Source organism: Rutidosis leptorrhynchoides, chromosome 2 (genome assembly GCF_046630445.1).
Source record: "Rutidosis leptorrhynchoides isolate AG116_Rl617_1_P2 chromosome 2, CSIRO_AGI_Rlap_v1, whole genome shotgun sequence".
NCBI classification, from domain to species: Eukaryota; Viridiplantae; Streptophyta; class Magnoliopsida; order Asterales; family Asteraceae; genus Rutidosis; species Rutidosis leptorrhynchoides.
This window is the reverse complement of record NC_092334.1, coordinates 434985996-435009225: the sequence shown is the minus strand read 5'-3', so window position 1 is coordinate 435009225 and position 23230 is coordinate 434985996. Positions and strand designations below refer to the sequence as shown.

The window sequence follows — 23230 nt, the reverse complement described above, 5'->3', positions numbered from 1 at the left end:
ACAGCGGTTGCTTAGCTGTCAAGTAAATATCTTTTCCATAATTATATCCGTGATTCGGGGGAGTCAGTTATGGATGAGATTATCATGATCTGGGACGGTTCTAGAATTAAGGTTTGCCTATAAATACAAACCCTAATCATCATTCACCGGACACAGCATATTACGTAACCATCACCTACGATACAAAAGCATCATTCGGCATCTTTTCAAGGTTAACAGGTTAGTCTTTCGTAAGCTAGTACCTACGACCTTATTTGGGGCCTCTTGATCGACGACCGTTATCGGAGGTGGACTTAATCACTTGGCCACCCCGCCGACATCATCACGTAGGCCAGGGTTATTCACGGTAGCCGGACCGGAGAGCCACGTTCTAAGATCCTTAAACCCCTCTTTATGTATTGAGCAGACATATTAAACCCCACGGTTAAAATATGCATGATCAAGTGGTGCTTTCATTGAGAGTCGAATTAATTCAAGACTGTTTAATTGCTTTTTCTTTTAAGGTTTTGAATTGTATGACTCGTTATTTACAAAATTTTTGAATTTTTTCTTTAACAGTATCATGACTTCCGAGGAATCATCGGAACATACCCAAACAGATGTTCAGAACGCACCGTCTGGTAGTCAACAGACACCGGTTATGACTACGGGGGCCGCTATTCAGGCGGGGTACACGATGTACCCTCCACCTATATCCGGCGAACCCTTTCAGAGGTACAAGCCGATATATTCAGACGGGGTTACACCGCACAAGAGCAAACTCACCAGTCACAACCACGCGGCTGGACTTTTCGTCAGTGGATCCAAGGGTCATCTTTGCAGGCACTAGCGGTGGAACAACGAGGCCGCATGTGGTTTGCTGCGGCCAGGTACCTATTTACAGTACCACTGTTTCAATACCTCTGCATACGCAGAGCATTCAGCAGAATTCGTCATTTACACCGTTGCAACCTTGGCAACCACCGCGCCCAGTTTCACAATTTTTAACTCCTGCGGATGCACAGGCGTTACTTAATAGTTGGGGATTTGGTGTCATCCCAGATGCAAACTCTCATTGGGCGCCGATAACAGCGCAGCAGCAAAGCACAGCGCATACAGTTGGGCTTTTAATTGTGTATCCTCAAGTTTCGCAGATATCTGCGCCACAGGTTTCGCTTCCTTTACAGCCACCTGTGTACTCTGCGTCTTCAAGTTATCCCTCTTTTCCAACGCAACAGCCTTGGTTATATCTACAGACGCAGGGTCAACCTTGGCAAAATGTTCAAGGGCAGGCAAATCTTGCAAGTCAATTCATGCAGGCTGCACCTCCTGATATGGTTCACTTATATTCACAACCTGACTTTGTTCAGGACATGATGAAGCGTTTCTTTGCAAACTTGAAAGGGGATCCTGTTAAACCACCCTTCGAGCTACCGACTACCTTTGACAAGTTTCCTCCGCATATATCCGCATACCCGTTTCCATCAGCACCAAAGATACCTAGCACGTTGGGTACTTACAATGGCCTGACCGATCCAGATGATTTTTTACAGCGTTTCGAAGGCGCAATGCGCACTCAAGGCTGGGTGGATCCGGTTGCGTGTCAGATATTTCCTATGACACTACAGGGTATTGCTCGTGAGTGGTTTAATAAGTTGCCGGCGGGTAGTATTGTCGGGTTTATGGATCTGCGGACAAAGTTTTTGCTGCAATATCAGAATCAGAGACCACGCAAGCGCACTCACATTGAATGCCATGACATCGTGCAGAAGTCCAAGGAATCTTTGGGCGAATTTCTCACAAGGTATACTAATGAGTGCCTGCGTATACCAGATCTCAAACCAGAGCAACAGATTTCCGGACTCATACATGGTATAAACTCAGAACGTCATCCAACACTGGTAAGGCGTCTGCGCCATACAGTCCCAACAACTTATGTTGAGGCGCTTAATGAATGCCACGACTATATGCGGAGTGGCGAAGATAATGACATCCCAACAGCTAGCTCACGCAACGATAGGAAGGACGATGATGATCGTTCGCACGATCAAAATCGTGGTAACAACTCTCGCGGAAGGTATCCTAGCGGTGGTCCTATCAGGAATGATAAAGGGAAATCAAGTGGCAATTATCAAAACAATAATCAGCGCGGCATCAATAATCAGAACTATGCGCTGCTCAAAAGTTTGTCCAAAACGCCCAAGGAAATTTTGGCAACGGAGCCAGTATGCGCGACCTTCGCGGTTCCAACTCCGCTTACAGAATTTGGCAAGCGGGACAAAACAAAGTATTGTGAATTTCATGACGATTATGGTCACGACACCAATCGGTGTAAAAACTTGATGGAACGGGTTCTGGAAGCGCTTCGTGCGGGCAAATTGGATCATCTAAAACCACCTAAAAAGGACAAGGGAAAGGCCGCAGAAGAGGCTTCGAAGTCTAAGACTTTCGCGTGGCAGAAAGTTGACAAAGCGAAAAATGCCGACTTAACGTTTAACATGGTTGACGCAGAGAAAATCAGCCAGCGGAGAAAGTACAACGATCACCAGGATTGGGAGCTTCTCCCAATCACTTTCCCTCCTGTAATGTCAATTGATTCTATTAATGATCCCATTATCATCAAGTGTCGCATCCCCGATTGCGGAATCCAGGTTAAGCGCATGCATGTTGACACTGGCAGCGGTGTCGATATTATGTATGAGCATTGTTATCGTTTCCTTCCGGCAGAAGTCAAAGCGCAGTTACGCCAGCCTGATATTACGCTATCAGGGTTTTCCGGAGAAAACTCGTGGCCGCTAGGCCGAATAGAATTAATGATAGAGCTTGCGGATGACAGGAACCCGCAGATGATCAGGCATGAATTGGTCGATTTTTATGTGGTTCGTTCAACTTCAAGATATAACGCACTGCTAGGGAGAAACTTCATACGGCGTTTCAACATCATCCCATCGGTAGTGCATGGTTTGATTAAGTTTCCCACAGTAGGAGGCGTTGCCACAGTTGCGTCACATCAAGCAACCGAGCTGTGTGGCTCTGTCGCGTCTGTAAGCTCTCCTAGCGTAGGAGAGCAACTTGCAAACTGTGCAGTAATAGCAAACCGCTTGCATCCGGATAAGCGAATTAAAATCGGCGCAGGCTTGTCAGCCGAAACGAAGGGCAAGTTGCATGGAATACTGTCAGCTAACGCAGATATTTTCGCATGGCGCGAGTCAGACATGACAGGGGTTCCGCGGGATATTGCGGAACATAAGTTAAACGTTAATCCATCATTGACACCCGTTAGGCAAAAGAAGCGGCATATGGCCCTAGACCGCAGTGATTGGTTGTGCGCAGAGGTGGACAACCTTGTCAAAGCAAAGATTCTGCGGGAAGTGCGTTATCAGACATGGGTTGCAAATCCTGTGTTGGTAAAAAAGGCTGACGGTAACTGGCGAATGTGCGTTGATTTCAAAGACATTAATAAGGCATGTCCTAAGGACAACTACCCTCTCCCGGAGATAGACTGGAAGGTAGAATCACTGTCGAGATTTAGGTACAAGTGTTTTTTGGACGCATACAAGGGTTATCACCAGATCTTAATGGCTGCGGAAGATGAGGACAAGACTGCTTTTCATACGCCGCAGGGTATTTATTGTTACACGAAGATGCCTTTCGGTTTAAAGAATGCGGGCGCGACCTATCAGCGTGTAATTGACGCAGCATTCAAGCACCAAATCGGTAGAAATCTTGAAGCGTACGTCGACGACTTGGTAATTAAAAGTAACACCGAAGAATACATGCTCGCGGACATCCTGGAAACATTTGCATCTCTGCGCAGGATCAACATGAAGCTTAACCCGCTAAAATGTAGTTTTGGGGAAGAGGAAGGCAAGTTTTTAGGTCATGTGGTGACAGCGCGGGGTATCAAGGACAATCCCAAAAAGATTGAAGCCATTGATAATTTGCCATCTCCGAAGACAAAGAAAGATGTGCAGAGTCTAACGGGGAAGCTTGCGGCTATCACACGGTTTCTGTCGAAAGCCGCAGAACGACAGTTACCATTCTTCAATACTTTGAAAAATTGTTTGAAGAAAAAAGACTTCGTATGGACTCAGGAAGCAGAATCAGCCTTTCAGGAGATGAAAAAGGTGCTTGCAGAATTACCAACACTTACTGCGCCAGTATCAGGAGAAACGCTAACGCTGTACCTCGCGGCATCGAAGGAAGCTGTCAGCTCAGTCCTCATCGCGGATCGCGGAAAGGTAATCCATTAATTTACATGCTTTATTTATATCGCAGAAATTTAACGACTGAGGTTTTTCTCAGACGCAAATGCCGGTCTACTTCGTAAGCAAGACGCTGACATCAAGCGAAGTAAACTACTCACCAATAGAAAAGCTTGTATATGCGCTGGTCCATACGGCGCGGCGTTTGCGCCGATATTTTCAAGCACATCCAATCGTGGTTCTAACTGATCAACCAATCAAACAGGTTGGTAAACGCCTACTTTGCGGCAATGACCGGGGTTACCGCATTGACTAACGCAATCATTTTTCTTTCAGGTGTTATACAAGCCTAAGATTTCTGGCCGAATGGCTAAGTGGGCAGTTGAATTAGGTGAACGTGAAATAAATTTCTCTTCGCGCAGTGCGGTTAAGGGTCAAATACTTGCTGATTACCTAGCAGAATTACCTCCGGATGTTGAGGCGTCAGCAGAACATCAGGATCCACCTGCACCAACATTGTCACCATGGGAATTGTACACCGATGGTGCGTGCAGCGCATCTGGTGCAGGTGCGGGTATAATTTTAACAGGCCCAGATGGCGAAGAGCATACATACGCACTGCGGTTTAATTTTGCTGTTACGAACAACGAAGCAGAGTATGAGGCTCTGTTAGCAGGTATGCGCATTGCGCATAGGTTAAATGTTAAAATTTTGCACGCATATGTGGATTCAAAGCTAGTATGCAGTCAGGTCAGCGGAGATTTCGAAGCGCATGACATAGCCATGCACCAATATCTATCGCTTGTTCACAACCTCGCTGACCAATTAGAAGCTTTTCAAATCTCCCACGTAATGCGTGGGCAAAATAAGAAGGCGGATGCGCTAAGCAAACTGGCTGCCTTGGCTTTTGATCATATGGGGAAGAAAGTTCTAATAGAAGAACTCAATGCGAAATCCATTGTTATGATGCCTTTAGTGGCACCAGTTGAGGAATCAAGCTCAACATGGATGACGCCCATTGTGGCTTTTCTGCGGGATGGCACATCTCCTGCGGATTCCGCTGATGCAAAGAAAGTCCGCGTTAAGGCACCGCTGTATGCCCTTGATGGTGACGTCCTATATCGAAAGAATTATTTGGGACCGCACTTAAGGTGCATTGGCCCGAAAGAGGCAGAGGAAGTTGTACGCGAGGTGCATGAAGGTGCATGCGCACTCCATTCGGGGCACAGGTCCATTGTGTCAAAAATAATGCGGCTAGGATATTATTGGCCCACCATGTACGCGGATACTGCGCGCATAGTTAAGCAATGTGAATCATGCCAAATACTTGCACCTATTAGCAGAGCACCTGCGCATCCAATGATACCAGTCTCCTCACCGTGGCCATTCTGCAAATGGGCAATCGACATAGTCAGACCATTCCCAAAAGGCCGAGGTAATTTTATCATTTATTTTCTAAACATGTTACTCACATCAGTACCTTACGCACATTCTGCACACGCAGGAAACATCAAATTCTTGATTGTTGCAATCGACTATTTCACAAAGTGGGTCGAAGCGAGACCGCTGGCAACAATCTCAGGAAAAAGGGTGCGAAATTTTGTATGGGAAGACATCGTCTGTCGATTTGGTATACCAAACGAAATTGTTAGCGATAACGGTACGCAGTTCGCGGGTGACCCTTTCCGCAGCTGGTGCGCGGAGCTTAATATTAAGCAAACTTTTACATCTGTTGCGCATCCGCAGGCGAATGGCCAGTGCAAAGTCACCAACCGGGATATAGTAGCTGGAATCAAAGCTAGGTTGGGTCATGGTCGCGTTGGTTGGGTGGATGAACTACCGAAGGTTTTATGGGCGCATAGAACAACACCCAAAGCAAGCACTGGTGAGACCCCGTTCAGTTTGGTCTATGGATCAGAAGCTGTTGTACCGGCAGAAATTGGGGTACCAATGTTCCGCATACAAAATTTTGATGAGCAAAATAACTCTAAAGCTTTGCGAGAAAATCTTAATTTGCTGGAAGAGCGCAGACTCTCTGCGGCTGTCAACGAAGCAAATAACAAGCAAAAAATTGCAAAGTACTATAATCAGCGTGTGCGTTCGCGCTCTTACAAGTGCGGTGACTTGGTTTGGCGTCAGAACGACGCAAGTCATGCGGAGGATACTGGGAAACTGGGAAGGTCCATACAGGGTAGCGAAGGCAAACAATACCGGGGCGTACCATCTCGAGACATTAGATGGAAAACCTGTGAAACGCACTTGGCATGCGACGTTATTGAAAAAATGTTATATGTAGCTAGGTGGACCTGATCACTCCAGTTTATTGTAGCACATTATTTTTTCTATGTAATTTCCGTCCGTTTGGATGTGTCGCGGTTGTAATTGTGATTAATGCCAATTAAATATTTACTCGCGCATACTTTTGTTGTTTAAATCTTTTTTGTATGCGGTTCCTGCCTACTTAAGGGGTGTCCTCTAGCCCCCGTGCGGCAGAAGCCTGTTTGGTTACAAGGCTAGACGCTAACGGCAGGAAAAGGGAATTGGTTTTCCCCTAGCCAAGCGCCACGCAGACTAGATGGCTGCAAAGTCGACTTAAAAAATTACAAGCATTGGTTTGCTTGTGCGTAATTACTCTCGCATTGGTTTGCTTGAGGAACTCTTAAGCATAAAGACATTGGCTTGTTTTTAGTTGCGTTGCTTACCATACAGCTACCGTGCACCTCTAGTACATGACAAAGCAAAAACGCTGTAGCTTCTGAGTCTAAATTGTTAAAGGTAAATTGTTAAAGTATTGGTTTATTTTACGCAGTACCATCCGCATACGCATGAGTTTTGGTTAACTATGCGCATGGGCATACGATTCACCTTTTGTTTTGATTCGCGATATATAAACAAATAAACACACTACGCATGCATAACAGAAATATATATACATCAAATTAAGTTGTTACACAAATGGTAATTGTTTTAAACGCCTGCCCATCCCGAGACCCATGGCTCAAAAATTGTATTTACAATTGCCTGCCTAAGCATAGGACTTACGGCGCAAACTATTACAACAAACTAAAACTCCTCCTTGAGGAACCCATCAATCGACATATTAGGGTCCGTGGCAAACGCATTAATTAGAGGGATCGGGATGGCAGTGATGGCTTCTTCCGCTTCCATGAGCACCGCAGCCGTACCCTCCTTCAATTTTTTATGCACGACGTCGGGGTACGGCGGTGTGAGCCCGCAGGCTTGGATCACCTCTAGCACTGCCTTGTTGATTTCGTGGTCTTTAACCGCGTCAACATAGGCGTTGAACTTGTCGGACACAGGCTCGGAATCCATTACTTTCTGCGCAATGGTGGGAAGAGCGGTGCGGAGTTTTGTCAAGTCCGCCTCCGCTAGCTCGCGACCTGTAACCGCGTCATCCTTTTCCCTCGTCACCCTTTCCAGCTCCACCCGCAGACGCTCCGCCTCCCCCTTGGACTGGTCAACCGCCCCAACCAGCTCGCGGTTTTTCTTTCTCTCTTCAATCAGTGCAGTTTTGGTTTCCGCCGCGGTTAACTCCACCGCCTTGCGCGCTTCTTCTGCGGCGTCCCTGTCTTTCTTCACCTGATCAACCCCCGCTTGCAGCAGCCCTAGCTCTGTTTCTTTCCGCAAGGCCACTTGATACAAGTTAGTGGAACGGCGGGCTTGATCCGCAACCATGCCAAAAAAGACGAGGCCGTTTTGGACGAAGGCGTTGACCGCCTGATTAAAAGGCAGTGCGGCTAGTTGGTTGCGGAACTCAGCAGGGAAGATTTGTTGAAGGAAGGCGGATTGCTCTGCGGCGTTTTCCGCAGATGACTGGGTGAGCTGCGCCAGGTTCGCCAATCGAAAGCTACCGTGTGGCGGGGTTGGTGTAGACTCGGAGTCCAGGTGTATCGTCTTGTCCTTTGACTCGGCGGTAGCTTCGAGGTCCGGATTGACCCGCGGTGGGGTGTGATGAGTCTCTTCAGCATGCCCTGCGTATTCATAAATGGTTAAATAAATGCAAACTTAAATGTGCGGTATGCGCGCAAGCAGAACTCTTACCAGATGATGGGGGAGGTAGATCCGCAGAACGGGGTTCGATGGGAACGAAGTTGTCGTTCCGCTTGTCCTCCCTCTGTTTGGGAGTGAGTTTCTTCTTCTTCTGTTGGGATTGGGAGGCTTCGGCGGCCTTGCTCTTATTGCCGGAGGTGGCAGGTGCATTCTCGCCAGTCTTCTCCTGCTCTAACGGCTGGTTCACATTCTGTTTGCGGAAGGCGATGCCCGCAATCTCCTCCGCAGTCAGTACTCTCTTCATCTTCATCTCTGCAAACATGCACGCATGCGTTAGAACACATAAATAGCAAACTGTTGTTAGTACGTGATTATACTATTCCTACCCTTTCCATCCGGTCCAACTATGGCTGGACGCACATCCTCCCATGGCCAGTGTGCGGATATCTTCCCTAGCCGCAACATCACGTTCCCGTATGACCGGTGCACCAGCTGTGCGTTAGCGCACTCCGCTAACAGCTTTGTTTCCTCGTCATCAAGGACCGGGGTTTTGTTCACATCCTTTTCCACCTTCTCGCACCATATAAGCGTTTGCGGAAAAGCGGTACCAACTACAGTTTGGTCAATGAAAAAGAAAGTTTCTTTCCAGTTACCCGCATTCGACTTTGGGGTTTTGGTGAAATTTTGACGGGCAAAGAAGGTGAACCAGGATTTGTGATGATTGGCTAAGCGGTATAGATGACAGAAAACTTTAACCAACGGAACCCTATCGAGTGCGGCGCACCACATTTCAAACAGAACTATTTTGCCTATGGCATAAGGGTGTAGTTGTCCTAATCCCACTCTGAAGTGATCTAATACGCCTAGGAAGAAGTCGGATGGGGGGAACCCTAAAGTTACCATGCTTGAACGCATGTTCGTAGATGGCCACCTTTTTCTCCGGTGGCTCGTGAGCACACTGATTGGGCAAGGGTGGCACCGGATTGTATTTCGCTAACGGCGGGTATTGTTTAACTAAGTGGTCAATATGTTTCTGCTCTATAATCGATCTGACACTATCTACATAGGTTTCGTTAGCCTTAGTCATTTTCTATAGAATGGTTGGAGAATCACTAACCTTTAGACGGTGGCCGGAGTATTTAGGATTTGATCGGAATTGAATGTAGCAGCGTATTGAGGAAGCTTGGAGCAGAAAAATGGAAATGTGTGTGATTTGGGGCTATTTATAGAGACGATTTGGGGCCATGGGCTGGAATGGGTTTATCGTGGCTGTACACGTGTTCAGCGATCAACGGTTAGCATTTTGAGTGCGCGTGAGGATGTCAGATGGGTATGGTTACCTATGAGAGCGTGGCTGACACGCGCCTGCCAACTGCCACTTCATGTCTTGTCAGCCGAATGGTCTTCTGCGACAGTGACAGGCATTAAATGACCTCGAAACGCACGCGGAACATTGAATGCTAGCCGTTTTCTTGTTTTTTTCCGCTTAATAGTTTGATGTCATGTGTCTTGCGTCATATAACATCAAACTGGGGGGACATAATGATACCGCAACCCGCATGCGCACCTCATATGCATGCGGGCGCTTAATAGTGTGCGTAGGCGTGTGCTTGTGTGCGCTATGCGGTATGCGGATTGTATCTGATTCCTTTGTTCTCGGTACAGCGGTTGCTTAGCTGTCAAGTAAATATCTTTTCCATAATTATATCCGTGATTCGGGGGAGTCAGTTATGGATGAGATTATCATGATCTGGGACGGTTCTAGAATTAGGGTTTGCCTATAAATACATACCCTAATCATCATTCACCGGACACAGCATATTACGTAACCATCACCTACGATACAAAAACATCATTCGGCATCTTTTCAAGGTTAACATGTTAGTCTTTCGTAAGCTAGTACCTACGACCTTATTTGGGGCCTCTTGATCGACGACCGTTATCGGAGGTGGACTTAATCACTTGGCCACCCCGCCGACATCATCACGTCGGCCAGGGTTATTCACGGTAGCCGGACCGGAGAGCCACGTTCTAAGATCCTTAAACCCCTCTTTATGTATTGAGCAGGCATATTAAACCCCACGGTTAAAATATGCATGATCAACTTAAGATAACATCTGATGTATCTCTTAAAACACAACTCTGGCAACTAAATGTTAGTCTTGTACAGCATAGCAGAAGCATATATTATTTATCTTTTTTTATTGCTACTACTAACTGTAACTTACTGACTTTTACACCAAGATTCATAAACCTAACTTTGCAAAATAAGCAACTCCAAATAGATGATAAACTAATTTCTCTTTCATTTACTTCTAGTTAAGAATATGAAAATTGATCAACATGTGAAGTTCAAACATTCTCGCTCAGATTTAATTCATGCAGTCTATATATGCTAAGTGACAAGTACATCATAAATTCATTACTTTCCAATATGCCACATATGCAAAGATGAATGCATTTTACAATCATCCTTAAGCAAAGAAACTCCATCAGCCACCTCTTATGCCATTTTTTTCTTTTTCATTTATTGTTTTCTTATAATTTTTTTTTTTTTTTTTTTTTTTTTTGACATAAGAGGAGCTTCACACAGGTACAACTACTAACTAAGACAATAGATACGCCCCCACACTTATTTCTATACATATCATCTTTACCCACATGTATGCTCTACTCACTACCCCGTTTAGAAAAGGTGAAATTGGGTAAAAGTGATCAAGGTTGGTAAATGGGTGGGTGTAGGCTCTAAAGTGCTTTAGGGGTAACAACGGGTTAAATCTAAATACCACCATCATCTTTCATGTATATGTAATCAATATAGTCTCAAAGAGAATCAAGGCAAGTTCTAGAGAAACAAATCAATGGAAGAATATCGATATATCAATATCGCTCATGAAAAGAAAGTGTGACTGATATAGATGATTCAGTCTATAGGCTCAAATCCTCACATGGGTTATAATATGCCACTAAATCTAGTCACTTTTCACCTTCAATAAAATTATTGACTAACAATTGCAATCTGAAAAGCTCTATAACTCAATTATATTATGGACCTTTCAAACTCAATTCGGCTTCTCATAGTAGCATGGCAATCAAGAGTACCAGAATTACTAAAACATAAACTCGATAAGCAACTGTTTTCTCTAAAAAAATCATTAAAAGATGAAAATATTAATTGTAACTCCCCCACCCTTAAACCATACATCATCCCTGATGTATCAAATTTAGAAGCATTTATAAACACGAAACAACATAAGGAGATAAGTTCAAGAGAAACAAAAATTCCCGGGTTTATGAGCTCGAAAACAGGGGGACTGTTAGGACTTTACAAACAGCAGAGACTGATCTTTTTCTTCTTTTTTTTCTGCAGGTAGGGCTGCTGTAGCTGCGTTTACTGGTTGCTACTACTGAAAAATCATAAAGGCTGCTGGAACTCCATAAAATGAATGCACCCTTTGTTCCATAGTTGTATCTTTCTGGGTCATGGGTTGATCCTAAAAAAAAAATAACAAAACAAAAGAAAACAAAAATAGTAAAAATGAATTGGATTGCCTCCCAATTAGCGCCTTTCTTTTACGTCTTTGACTAGACATCAAGCTGCATCAGTTTGTGTAGATTGGAATTTCCAAAGCCATCTCTCGTAGTTGTGGGCTGAGCTCAATTTCTCGATTTCCACTTCTTATAACATTATTATTGAATGCTACCTTCAATGGCTCACTATCATTTTAATCAAAAACCTTCCAACAATCAACCTGATCAATACTATAGACAAAATGCTCATCACATGGAAATTTAATGGAACCATAAATATTAAATTTAATAACTTCACCATCAAATTCCATAGTAAGTATCCCATCATAAACGTTAATATTAGTTCTCGCTGTTTTCAGAAATGGCCTCCCAAGCAAAATAGAGGCTGAATTAGAAGGTATATCTTCTCCCATGTCAACCACATGAAAGTCAGCTGGAAAAACAAGTCCTTTAACCTGAACTAATAAGTCTTCTATAACACCATCGGGATACACATTCGAACGATCAGCAAGTTGAATAATTACGTTTGTTTCTTCTAGCCTTCCACCATTCAAAGAGTTGTAAACCGAACGAGACATAACATTAATAGAAGCTCCTAAATCCAACATTTCCTTCTCGATCTTCACATTACCAATTGTACAAGGAATAGTAAACATACCTGGATCCTTGCATTTTGGTGGTAGTTTCCTTTGAAACATAGCAGACACATTCTCGCCCATTTGAACTTTTTCATTCCCTTTAAGCTTTCTTTTAGAAGTACAAAGTTCTTTTAAGAACTTTGCATATCGAGGAATCTGCTTAATAGCATCGAGAAGTGGAATATTTATCTCAACCTTACGGAAGGTTTCAATAAGTTTTTTCTCGTGTTGTTCTTTTTTGGACTTTGCAAATCGGGCAGGAAATGGAGGGGGTGTCACTATTTCATCTTGAATGGGTTTAGTGTATGTTTTTGTTGGCACTTTTTGAAACATCAGCCCTTCACTTACTTCAGTTTCTAGCTTTTTCTTTAACTCACAATCAGAAGGATTCAGCCTCTTCCCACTTCTCAAAGTGATTGCACTTACGTTCTGTTTAGGGTTTGTGACTGTTTGTGAAGGCAGTTTATTGGAAGCTTGAGATTCTAATCGATTCACAGAAGTTGCTAACTGACCAATTTGGTTTTCAAGGTTCTGAATACTGGTCCCGGTTTCCTGCTGAAACTGTTGTGTGTTAAGAGCAAGTGATTTAACAATTTCTTCAAGAGACATACTTGGTTGTGAAGATGATGGTTGAAACTGAGTTTGTTGAGGTTGGTATTGTTGTTGATAAGTAGTTTGACGATTCCCATAACTTAAATTAGGATGATCTCTCCACCCCGGATTGTAAGTATTCGAATACAGATCATACTTCCTTTGCGGTGCACCTGGAAATCCTCCAATAGCATTTATTTGTTCAGTTAACCCATCTTGAAGTGTAGGGCACATATCAGTTGCGTGACCAACATTTAAACAAATACCACACGCTTTAACCTGTTGCAAATTACCCGCCACCAATTTTTCCACAAGAGATGTGAGATTATCTAAACGTTGATCATAAGACGAAGTTACCTGATTAACATTTTTAGTCGCACAATCTTGTCTCATTCTAAACTGTTGTGAATTAACAGCCATGTTTGAGATCAAAGTTCTTGCTTGAGTAGGAGTTTTATGCACCAAAGCTCCTCCACTTGCGGCATCAATTATACTCCTATCAGAAGGTAGTAAACCTTCATAGAAATATTGAATGAGAAGTTTCTCGCTGATTTGGTGTTGAGGGCAACTAGCAACAAGCTGTTTAAATCTCTCCCAATACTCGTACAAGGTTTCACCACTAATCTGTATACCACAGATGTCTTTCCTAAGAGTTGCAACTCGCGAGGCAGGGAAAAACTTTTCAAGAAACTGCTTCTTCATCTCATCCCATGTGGTTATAGTTCCAGAAGGTAAGTAGTATAACCAGTCCTTAGCTTTACCCGCCAAAGAAAATGGAAAAGCCAGTAACTTGATTTGCTCTTCAGTAACATCTCTAGGCTTCTGAGTTGAACAGACCACGTGAAATTCTTTAAGGTGTTTGTGAGGATCTTCACCAACAAGACCATTGAAAGAAGGCAGTAAATGAATGAGGCCTGATTTTAGTTCATACGGAACAGTCAATTGTGGACATTTTATGCAAAGTGGTTGTTGATTCACATTCTCAGTAGCTAATTCCCACAAAGTTCTTTCAGCTGCCATGTTTTCTTCTTCCGAATCAGAATTCTCAATAAATAAGTTATATGAAAATTTTGGCTCGAGAGATTCAAGCAAAGGCGGTGATGATTCGATTTGAGCGCGTTGCTTCTTAGCTTTAGCTTCTTTTCGGCGCTTTTTAGCGGTTTTCTCAATTTCAGGATTGTATTGAAGTTCACTGTTGCTCGAACGTGTCGAATGGTGCATAAAAGAAACAAATGATCAGCTTCAAAAGAAAAAAAGAAAAATTATTAGAACATATAAAAATTATTAAATAAAGTAATATAAATAAAATAGAGGTAAATCTATGACACCAATCCCCGGCAGCGGCGCCAAAATTTTATGGGTGTCGAATCCAACAAAAATAATCCTACTTTAAATATCTGTAGTTAGCACAAGTAGGTTCGATTCCATAGAGATTGGTCAAGATTATTTCTCTAATTAACGAAAAAGGGGCGTTTCGATTTTTAGCAACTATAAATTATAAACTAGAGTAATAACTAAAAGTAAAAGCAAGTAAAGGTAGACAAGTAAAGATAGATATATAAACTAAGACGAATATAAAAATAAAAGGATACGATCTAGTTAAAGGGTGCAACTTAGTTATGAATCTGGATCAATCATCGACATCAAATCATCTCAAATACTTACGAATAAATTGGTTATAGTTGTTAACAAGCTCTAACAACCAGCTTCTTCTTACGGTTTCGAATAACAAAACAAGCTCTTTGTATATTACTCTTACCAAAAAATTAGTCCTAAACAAGCTCTTAAGACTTAACTTTCGGTATCATTAAATCCTAAAGAAACCCAATTATGATTGACAAATACGCAAGCTCGATTCATCTAAATCATATCACATGTTCTCTTAACAATAATCAAAAACTTGACCATAATTGATATTGCTAATTGCTACTAATATTAGAACAAAGAAACAATTACGTATTTCAACTTCTAAATAGCAGATAAACTGATTTTGATAATCAAATAACAAGAACAAGATTCAATTAATCAAATCAGCAAACATTAAACAATCAGAGAACATGTAAATATTCATAAGTATTTAAAATAAGATTCAATTATCTCATAACCCAATTGGATTCAACCCTAAATTGACCTTTAACTAGAAAGTAAAAGAATTAGCCACACATGGCATTAAAGGTAGAAATCACAACTAACGAATTGAAGTTTGCAATTTGTCGATTAGCCAAAAAAACGCAGCAACAGCGGCAGAAGAAAAACGAAGCAACAACAGCCTTCTTTTGAGGGTTTTATTCGTCGATTGTGTGTTTAATTCGGCCAACAGATGGTTTAATTTATATCCTACGATCCTTGGCCAGCAAGACTTTGATATCCATTCTAATTCCATCTCTTGATTTGAGCTTATCTTTAGGTCTAAGATGTTATCAATCCCTCCAAGTACGCCTAAAACAATCTGATGTGTTTTTCATCTTGATTTGGTTTCATAAAATACATAATAGTCCTCCAAGTTCCATGCTTTTATCATTTTTAAACTTCATCTTTTGCTTCTACAAAATAACAAATATGTGAGGCATTTTAATCCTTAAAAGAGCAATATTAACGAAGTATAACGATTAAGTACCGGTCAATCTTTTATAAACGAAAATAGGAGTAAAAACCATAAGTTAAGCACATATTAAGGTAAAACGTTTAGGGAATATGTATAAAAAGTATGTATTGTAACAGCTTATCACCCTAATACCTTCAAACGCTAGCTTAGTAGTTCCCGTAGAGCTACTAACCGCAGTAATTGTACCCGATCAACTCTCTGGTGACGATGAAAGCAAAATTGGTTCTTTTAGTTCATCATCAAACTTGAGATCTACCGATTCAAGCCTTGATATAATATTGTTGAATTCGTTGATGTGATCCGTTGCACTCGAACCTTCCCTCATCTTCGTATTGAACAATTGTCGCATAAGAAAAACCTTATTCGCCGCCGTGGATTTTTCGTACATGTTAGAGAGAGCCTTCAAACATGCAAACGTTGTTTTCTCATTCACGACGTTATATGCAACGTTCTTTGCAAGAGAGAGACGAATCGCACTCAAAGCTTGGCGATCCAAAAGAGACCAATCGGCATCATCCATGCCTTCGGGTTTGACCTCCAACAAGGGTTGGTGTAGCTTCTTTTGATACAAGTAATCTTCGATTTGCATCTCCCAAAAGCCGAAGTCTTTTCCATCAAACCTATCGATTCTAAATAATTCCGTCTTCCTCCATCTTCCCAACTCGAAAACCTTGAGCTCTAGATACCAATTGTAAGGTTTTAGGACCCAACAATATGAGTAATTAAAGAATATTACTCAACCCACAAAAGATAAACCAAAGAACAATGTGAAAAATTAAATCGACACAAGCAAAATAACGTGGTTATATGCAATCGTTGTAATTGCTTTAGTTCACGGCCAACTAGAGAATTTTATTGATAATTTTTGTGCTCACAATTTATGGGTTACAATAGGGTGTATTTATAGGAGAAAACTAACTTAAGGAGCAAGCCAACCCTTGTCTAAATTATAATAATAATTTGACACCGTCCAACTTGTGAATTAATTCCTATTCGTGAGAATTGTGTATAACAATTCTACCAGCAATTAAATGTCACGTTTGGTGACATTTGAGTCCCCACATGCAACTCCTTTGTGCCAAAAAAACAAATTTGCTTCGAACTACAATTTCACATTTTGGAACGAACTATCACGTTTGTGCCATGATCCGTATTATTTAGTTTTAATCCTCCTTCACATATACTCCAACATATCCTTTTTTGGCACTTTTCAAATTCACCATAGTTAGTTTGGAAGAAGTCAATTTTTGTGAGGTAGAGATATTGAAATTCTTGCATAATCTTATAGTTTACTTTTATGCGGCTATTTTTTTTTTTTGAAAAGCAATTTATTATCACGAAATAGGCGGTATGGGGCCTAAACCCAATACACGAAGGGGGCTCAAGCCCATTACACGAAGTGGACTGAAAATTCAAGCCCAAAAACAGAAAATGAAAAAAGATACAGCAGCAATACACTAAATAAAAACATTAAAACTGCCTGGAGGAAGTAGCAGACATGCTGGGAGCAAAAGAGAAACTGAGGTTGCTGAGCAAGCAACTAAAACGACTTGTTAACTCAATATTCAAGCAAGACAAGACCACGGATCCGTCAACCATTTTAACCAATTCAATTTCCTGTGTTTTAGCCGATTTGAAATCCACCCGAAAGATTTTAATTGAATCTCCATTAACGCCGTTGATGAACTCCAACAAGAGTTAGCAAATGTCTTTTGATTACGATTCCACCAAATGAAATATGCACAAGACCATTCTAAGGCTTGCCAAACCAATGATTCCAAAGGGGAAGTGACTCGATTACATTTGCCTCGAAATGCTTCGCTAAGACTTAGGTTTGTCACCGAGTTAAATCCCCACCACTTGTATATCTTTTCCCAAAGGTCCATTGATTGCCGACAAAAGAAAAGCGCGTGATCTAAAGTTTCTACATCATCGTCACATAGTGGGCATCTAACGGAGTCTAAGTCAATACCTCGCTTATCAAGCTCGGTACGAACCGGGACCCGTCGTTTTAAAACCCTCCATATGAAAATTTCGACTTTTTTCGGAACAAGATTATTTTTCAAAGTCTCGGGCTGCGTTCTAATGCTCATCCCAATGGTAACCTCGTCAACCAAACTTGATAGCCTTTTCGTAGTGAATACTCCCGACGTATCTAATTTCCAAGACCACGAATCCACGTTCTTATCAAGCTTAATATATGAGTTTAACAAGTCGATTAGTTCATTCAGCTCGGAGTGCGCTCGGTTTGAGAGTGTCCTGTTCCAGCACCAGGAAGTTTGAAGGCTGCCATTAGACCAGACGATTCTATCACGAACTACGCAATGTTGCTCTTCTTCAAAATAAAACAGTCTTTTGAATTTTTCCTTAAGCGGTTTGTCAAGTAACCAGGGATCGTTCCAAAAGCTCGTGCTTGCACCGTCACCAATCACCCTAGAGAATGAGCTTGCAAATCTCACTCCCAAGGACTCGATATTAAATCCTGCACGTAAAATATTCAACCACACGCTACTCGTTCCACTCGGGCCACGGGGACCCGAGGGGGGGGAGTAGCCCATTTGCGCCATAAATACTTTTAATGATCGAGACCCAAAGAGAGTCATGTTCGGTTTTGGCCCTCCAAAACCATTTACCCAACAAAGCAAGGTTTTTGCCCCGAAGTGACCCAATGTTAAGACCTCCCTCACTATACGGTAAGAGAGAGTCTTCCCATTTAACCCACACCAATTTAGAGTTCCCGCCCGACCCGCCCCAAAAGAATTTACAACGAATACTCTCAAGATTTTTTAGCACGCTCAACGGGGCACGAAATAGGGAGAAGTAATATAACGGTATGCTACTAAGGACCGATTTGACGAGCGTTAGCCTTCCACCGTAAGAAATCGTTTTCGCTTTCCATTCTCCGAGCTTAGAGTTGAATTTCTCGATAACCGGGTTCCAATTTTCCACTTTACTCATATTTCGGCCAACGGGAAGGCCTAGATATGTAAACGGTAATTCTCCAACTTTACACCTAACCCGATTAGCTAAGGTCTCTACTTCTTCCTTTGCAACCCCCAAACCGAAAATGTGGCTTTTGTGGAAATTAATTTTGAGGCCCGAAACATTCTCAAAGCATTTGAGTAGCTTCATTAGGTTACAAAAATTCTGCCTATTCCATTCACCCAAGAAAACGGTATCGTCCGCGTATTGAAGATGCGAAATCGTTACCTTATCCCTTCCGATATCAACGCCTTTAAACAGTCCACTGCTAACAGCCCTTTTGGAGAGGTAGTTGAGCCCTTCTGCTGCTATAATAAAGAGAAAAGGAGATAGAGGATCACCTTGTCTGACCCCTCGTTCAATGTTAAATTCATTAGTAGGTGACCCGTTCACGAGAATAGAGATTGATGTCGATTTAAGACATGTCGAAATCCACTTACACCAACGAACCCCGAACCCCATTCTTTTCATCATTTCTAGCAGAAATTCCCAACTCAGACTGTCGAAGGCCTTTTCAAAATCAACTTTGAAAATGAGACTTTTCTTTTTATTCTTCTTAAGGTAATCGATTGCTTCATTAGCGATTAAGACCCCATCCAAAATGTATCGACCCTTTAGGAATGCACTTTGCTCATCACCTATGATATCCGGCATTACTTTCCTAATACGCATGGACAATATCTTCGCGAGGATCTTGTAATAGCATCCGATTAAACTAATTGGCCGAAAATCATTAAGTCCCATCGGATCCGCCCTTTTTGGAATAAGGGTCACAAAAGAAGCATTGCAACCGTTCGAAATCTCACATTTTTCCCAAAACCAATTTAGCGCGTTCATCAAATCCCCCTTCACCAAATCCCAATAGAGCTTAAAAAACTTGAACTTAAACCCATCCGGACCGGGGGCCTTCGAGACATTACACTCCTTTATTGCATCCCATACTTCTTTTTCCGTGAATTTACCTTCCAAAAGATCAGCTTGAAGTTCGGTTATCATTTTTGGTCGAATGCCTCCCTCTGACTCGGCATAGTCATCTGATAGCTTCATTTTGCATACATTGTTTTTCTTAAACAGTGACTTGAAGTGTTCGAAAGCTTCCCTCTTAATTTCCCCAGGGTCTTCACACCATACTCCATTAATGTTAAGACCCCGTATATTACTTTTCGAGAGTCTTCTTTTTATGCATGAGTGGAAATACCTCGTGTTTTCGTCACCTTCAACGGCCCACTTGACCCGAGCTTTTTGTTTGGCCATGTTTGCTTTTATTCTTTCCTTTTCGATCCATTTCCTTCTAATATCAAGCCAAGTTTCCCGTTCAGCCTCACTTAATGGCCTGATTTCAGCCTCGGCTTCCCATTTGTTCGCATCTGCTTTCAACTTTTCAATTTCAATATCTAGACCACCCCATGTGCTCTGACTCCATTCCTTTAAAGCATTTTTTACATTTTTTAATTTAATTCGCAGAATGTTGTCCAGGCGTCTTCCATCCACGCTCAAGTTCCAAGCATCTTCTATGATTTTACTCGCACCCTCTGATTCAATCCACTCATCGAAGATTTTAATTGGTTTGGGCCCAAAGTTGATGTCTTTGTCTCTTAAAACGATCGGACAATGATCAGACATTTTTCTTTCAAGGGCTAGAACGGATAGGTCACCCCACATATGATTAAATTTTTCGTTGACGAGGAACCTATCCAGCTTGCTAAACTTGAGTCCGTTATCGCAAATTCTTGTGAATCTTTTACCGCATAGTGGAACCTCAATTAATTGTGTCTTGTTTATGAAGTCGCTAAACCACTTTGCCCTTCGGTCCAAAAAAGCACAATTTTGTCTCTCGGAATAATCCCTAACTTCATTAAAGTCTCCACAAATGACCCAAGCGGCATCGTATTTACCTACAAAATTTTCAAGACTCAACCACAGTTTTTGCTTGTTAGTGTCATCATGAGGGCCATAGACGTTTACGAAGATAACAGGTTCGTCCCGACCCACCCACTTCCCTTTAATAGCTATGAAAAATTCATCATAAAAGGAATGTTCAACAACAATATCAGTATTATTCCAAATTATCATTAATCCACCCGATTTCCCAACCTTCTCCTTTTGAATGAATCCCACATCATTAGACCACCATAACATGTCAATCCACTGGTCCGACACAGTGTTACATTTTGTTTCCTGTAACGCGACAATAGACGGTTTTTCCCTAAATAACAGTTTCTTAAGATCCCCGAATTTGCTTTCTTTACCCTTACCAAACCCACGAATATTGAAAGACATGAACTTCATAATGGAAACAATAAAAATTGATAGGGGAAAGAGGAAAGATTAGACCTGTTTGGGGTCGCACTCCCATTCGAGTCCAATCTGCTTGGCGAAGTCCTCTAATTCAACGGAGCTTTGAGACGTGCTAGCCTTCTTAAGATCACATCCTGTAAGAGACTTGGAACCCGCCTGCCTGGAACGATTATTATGAGGTTTCTTGACCTGGAGTTTATCCCTATTTGAATAGGAATCTTTTGATCTTTTCGGTTTGTCCTCCTTTTTCTGAGATCTGGCAAGACATTTTGCCCGCATAATCATGGAAGAGGCCCTCCAATTCCCAATGATTGAGCCCTTTTCGTTGACGTTGAGTTTTTTGCTCGGCCTGACCTCAATATTTACCCCGTCATCACAGATATCGGCATCAAGGTGATTACCTTCGTCATCTGAAGATGAGACAATATCGATGCTTGTTTTGATTTTTGTCTTCAATTTTGACTTTCTCGATTTATTCTTCGAACTTCCATTACTTGAACTTTTGTCCCCTTTAGATTGAAACGTGTCTGCTACTTTAGCACTTGGATCAACATCAGGGATGGTATCTGGGCCGAAAGAGGTTGCAGGCCCAGAGTTGTTGTCCCCATCATGGATTGTTTCCTCTATTATATTTAAAGGCCCATTGTCTTTTGGGTCTTCCAGCCCAATTTCGTTATCAGGCCCAATACCTACTACCCCATCATCATTAAAACGACCAACACTAGGGTTAAGATTTGAAGTGCACGTGTTCTGACCGGTTGATTCATCCAAATCTTCGTTTGGTTTTCCCATGTAATTTTGCCTAACAGAATCATTAACTTCCTTGGAATTAGGAGAGAGATTGTTAAAGGCGTTTACGTTTCCTATGCAGCCGACATCGCATGCAGACCCTTCATCTGCTAGAGGAATTTCACCACCATTTTTTCCGGCAGTTGACAAAGGACTCCGACCATCTTCATCACCTGGATTCCGGCCACCTTCATCACCTGAGCTGTCTGAATCAGAGTCCGAAGATGAGTCGTCATTATCTTCATCTTTATCACTCATGTTGATTTCTTCATCTTCGTCTCCCCAGTCACTTATCTCAGGATCTTCTAAATCAATTTCCACTATATCCCCAAACTCTTCAATAGCTTTGATATAATACACACTCATCCCAATTTTAAGTTTGATGGTCTCGTTTATGAGATTATGTCCTAAAATCTTTACCAAAACTCTACCAGCAATAAGGTTCTGGTCACCTTCGAGGGAGCAATTGTGCGTTTCATGGATTGAGCCCCACCACTGAGCGATTTTCCTGAACGTCTTTTCATTCCAGTATTTTGTTGGAACACCCATAATATTAATCCATGTAAGTCTACCTGCAGCGATATACGGACTATCACCTGACCGAACATTTTGTAACCATTTTTTGACACAATGATCCTCCTGTTCTATGACGTTTGTAGCAGTGATTTCATTATCAAATATTATCATTATCTTCAATCCTCCAAGATATTTCAACTCGAAATTACCCAACCCTTCAGCGGAACAAAGTGACCGAAAATTACTCAGAGACTCCACTTTGGTAACCTCACCTATTACAGCTCTTCTTAGTAGGGGCCCGTTGTCTTCTTCCAAATCAATGGTAACCACCCTTTCGTGATCCACTTGGCCGTTTGCCAATGGTGTTTTCTGTTTGTGATTGAGAACAGTCTCACGAAGGTCCTGCGGGTATGCATTTTTTCTGTTGAGAACATCTCGTAAGTCATGACTCTCTCCTGTTTGTCTTCGGTCTTTTAATACATCGCAGAAATTACGCCCATCTCTGAAAGAGGGGGATGAACTAACATTGCTTGCCTTACCCTGTTTGTTTTTGTTCGACTCATGATTATTGCAACTCCTTTCATGCAATTCTTCGTTTACTCCCACTTTACTGTTATCTGCATTATCCCCTTTAGACCTATCTTTTGCCTTGTAGATTAGGAGCTTGGCTCCATCAATCCTTATTTCTCTCAGCTTAATTAGGAACCTATCTTCATCACCTACATCCCCAAATCTAACAAAGGCGAACCGTTTCCCATTGCTTAATAGCTTCCTTGCCATGTACACATCCTTTACCAAACCATAATGCTTGAACATCTTCCAAAGTTCTACCACACCCCATTCATCCGGAAAATTAAAAAACATAAACGATTTCCATTGTTTCCCAGCTGAACGCACGTTGTTACCGATCCCATAGCTACCGTTATCGTACTCCCTAGGCCTATTTCGTGCCTCATCCTTGTTCCTAAGCGTGCTTGTTGAGCGTTTATTCCTCACTTCTCTCCACACACCGGATTCAAGCTCTTTCTCACCATTTTCTCTCTCACAATGCTCTCTCTCTCTATTTTCTCTCTCACACATTTTCT

At 42.1% G+C, this 23230-nt stretch overlaps 1 protein-coding gene across 1 annotated transcript; it reads right to left on the bottom strand.

Moving 5' to 3' along the window:
* Positions 1–12642: 12642 nt before the first annotated feature.
* LOC139889233 (uncharacterized) lies at positions 12643–14176 on the bottom strand. The gene is made up of 2 exons (XM_071872195.1): positions 12713–14176; positions 12643–12651 (listed from the first exon to the last, which is right to left on the bottom strand). Exons 1-2 carry the CDS (start codon positions 14174–14176, stop codon positions 12643–12645), a joined length of 1473 nt encoding a protein of 490 aa, XP_071728296.1.
* Positions 14177–23230: the final 9054 nt, after the last annotated feature.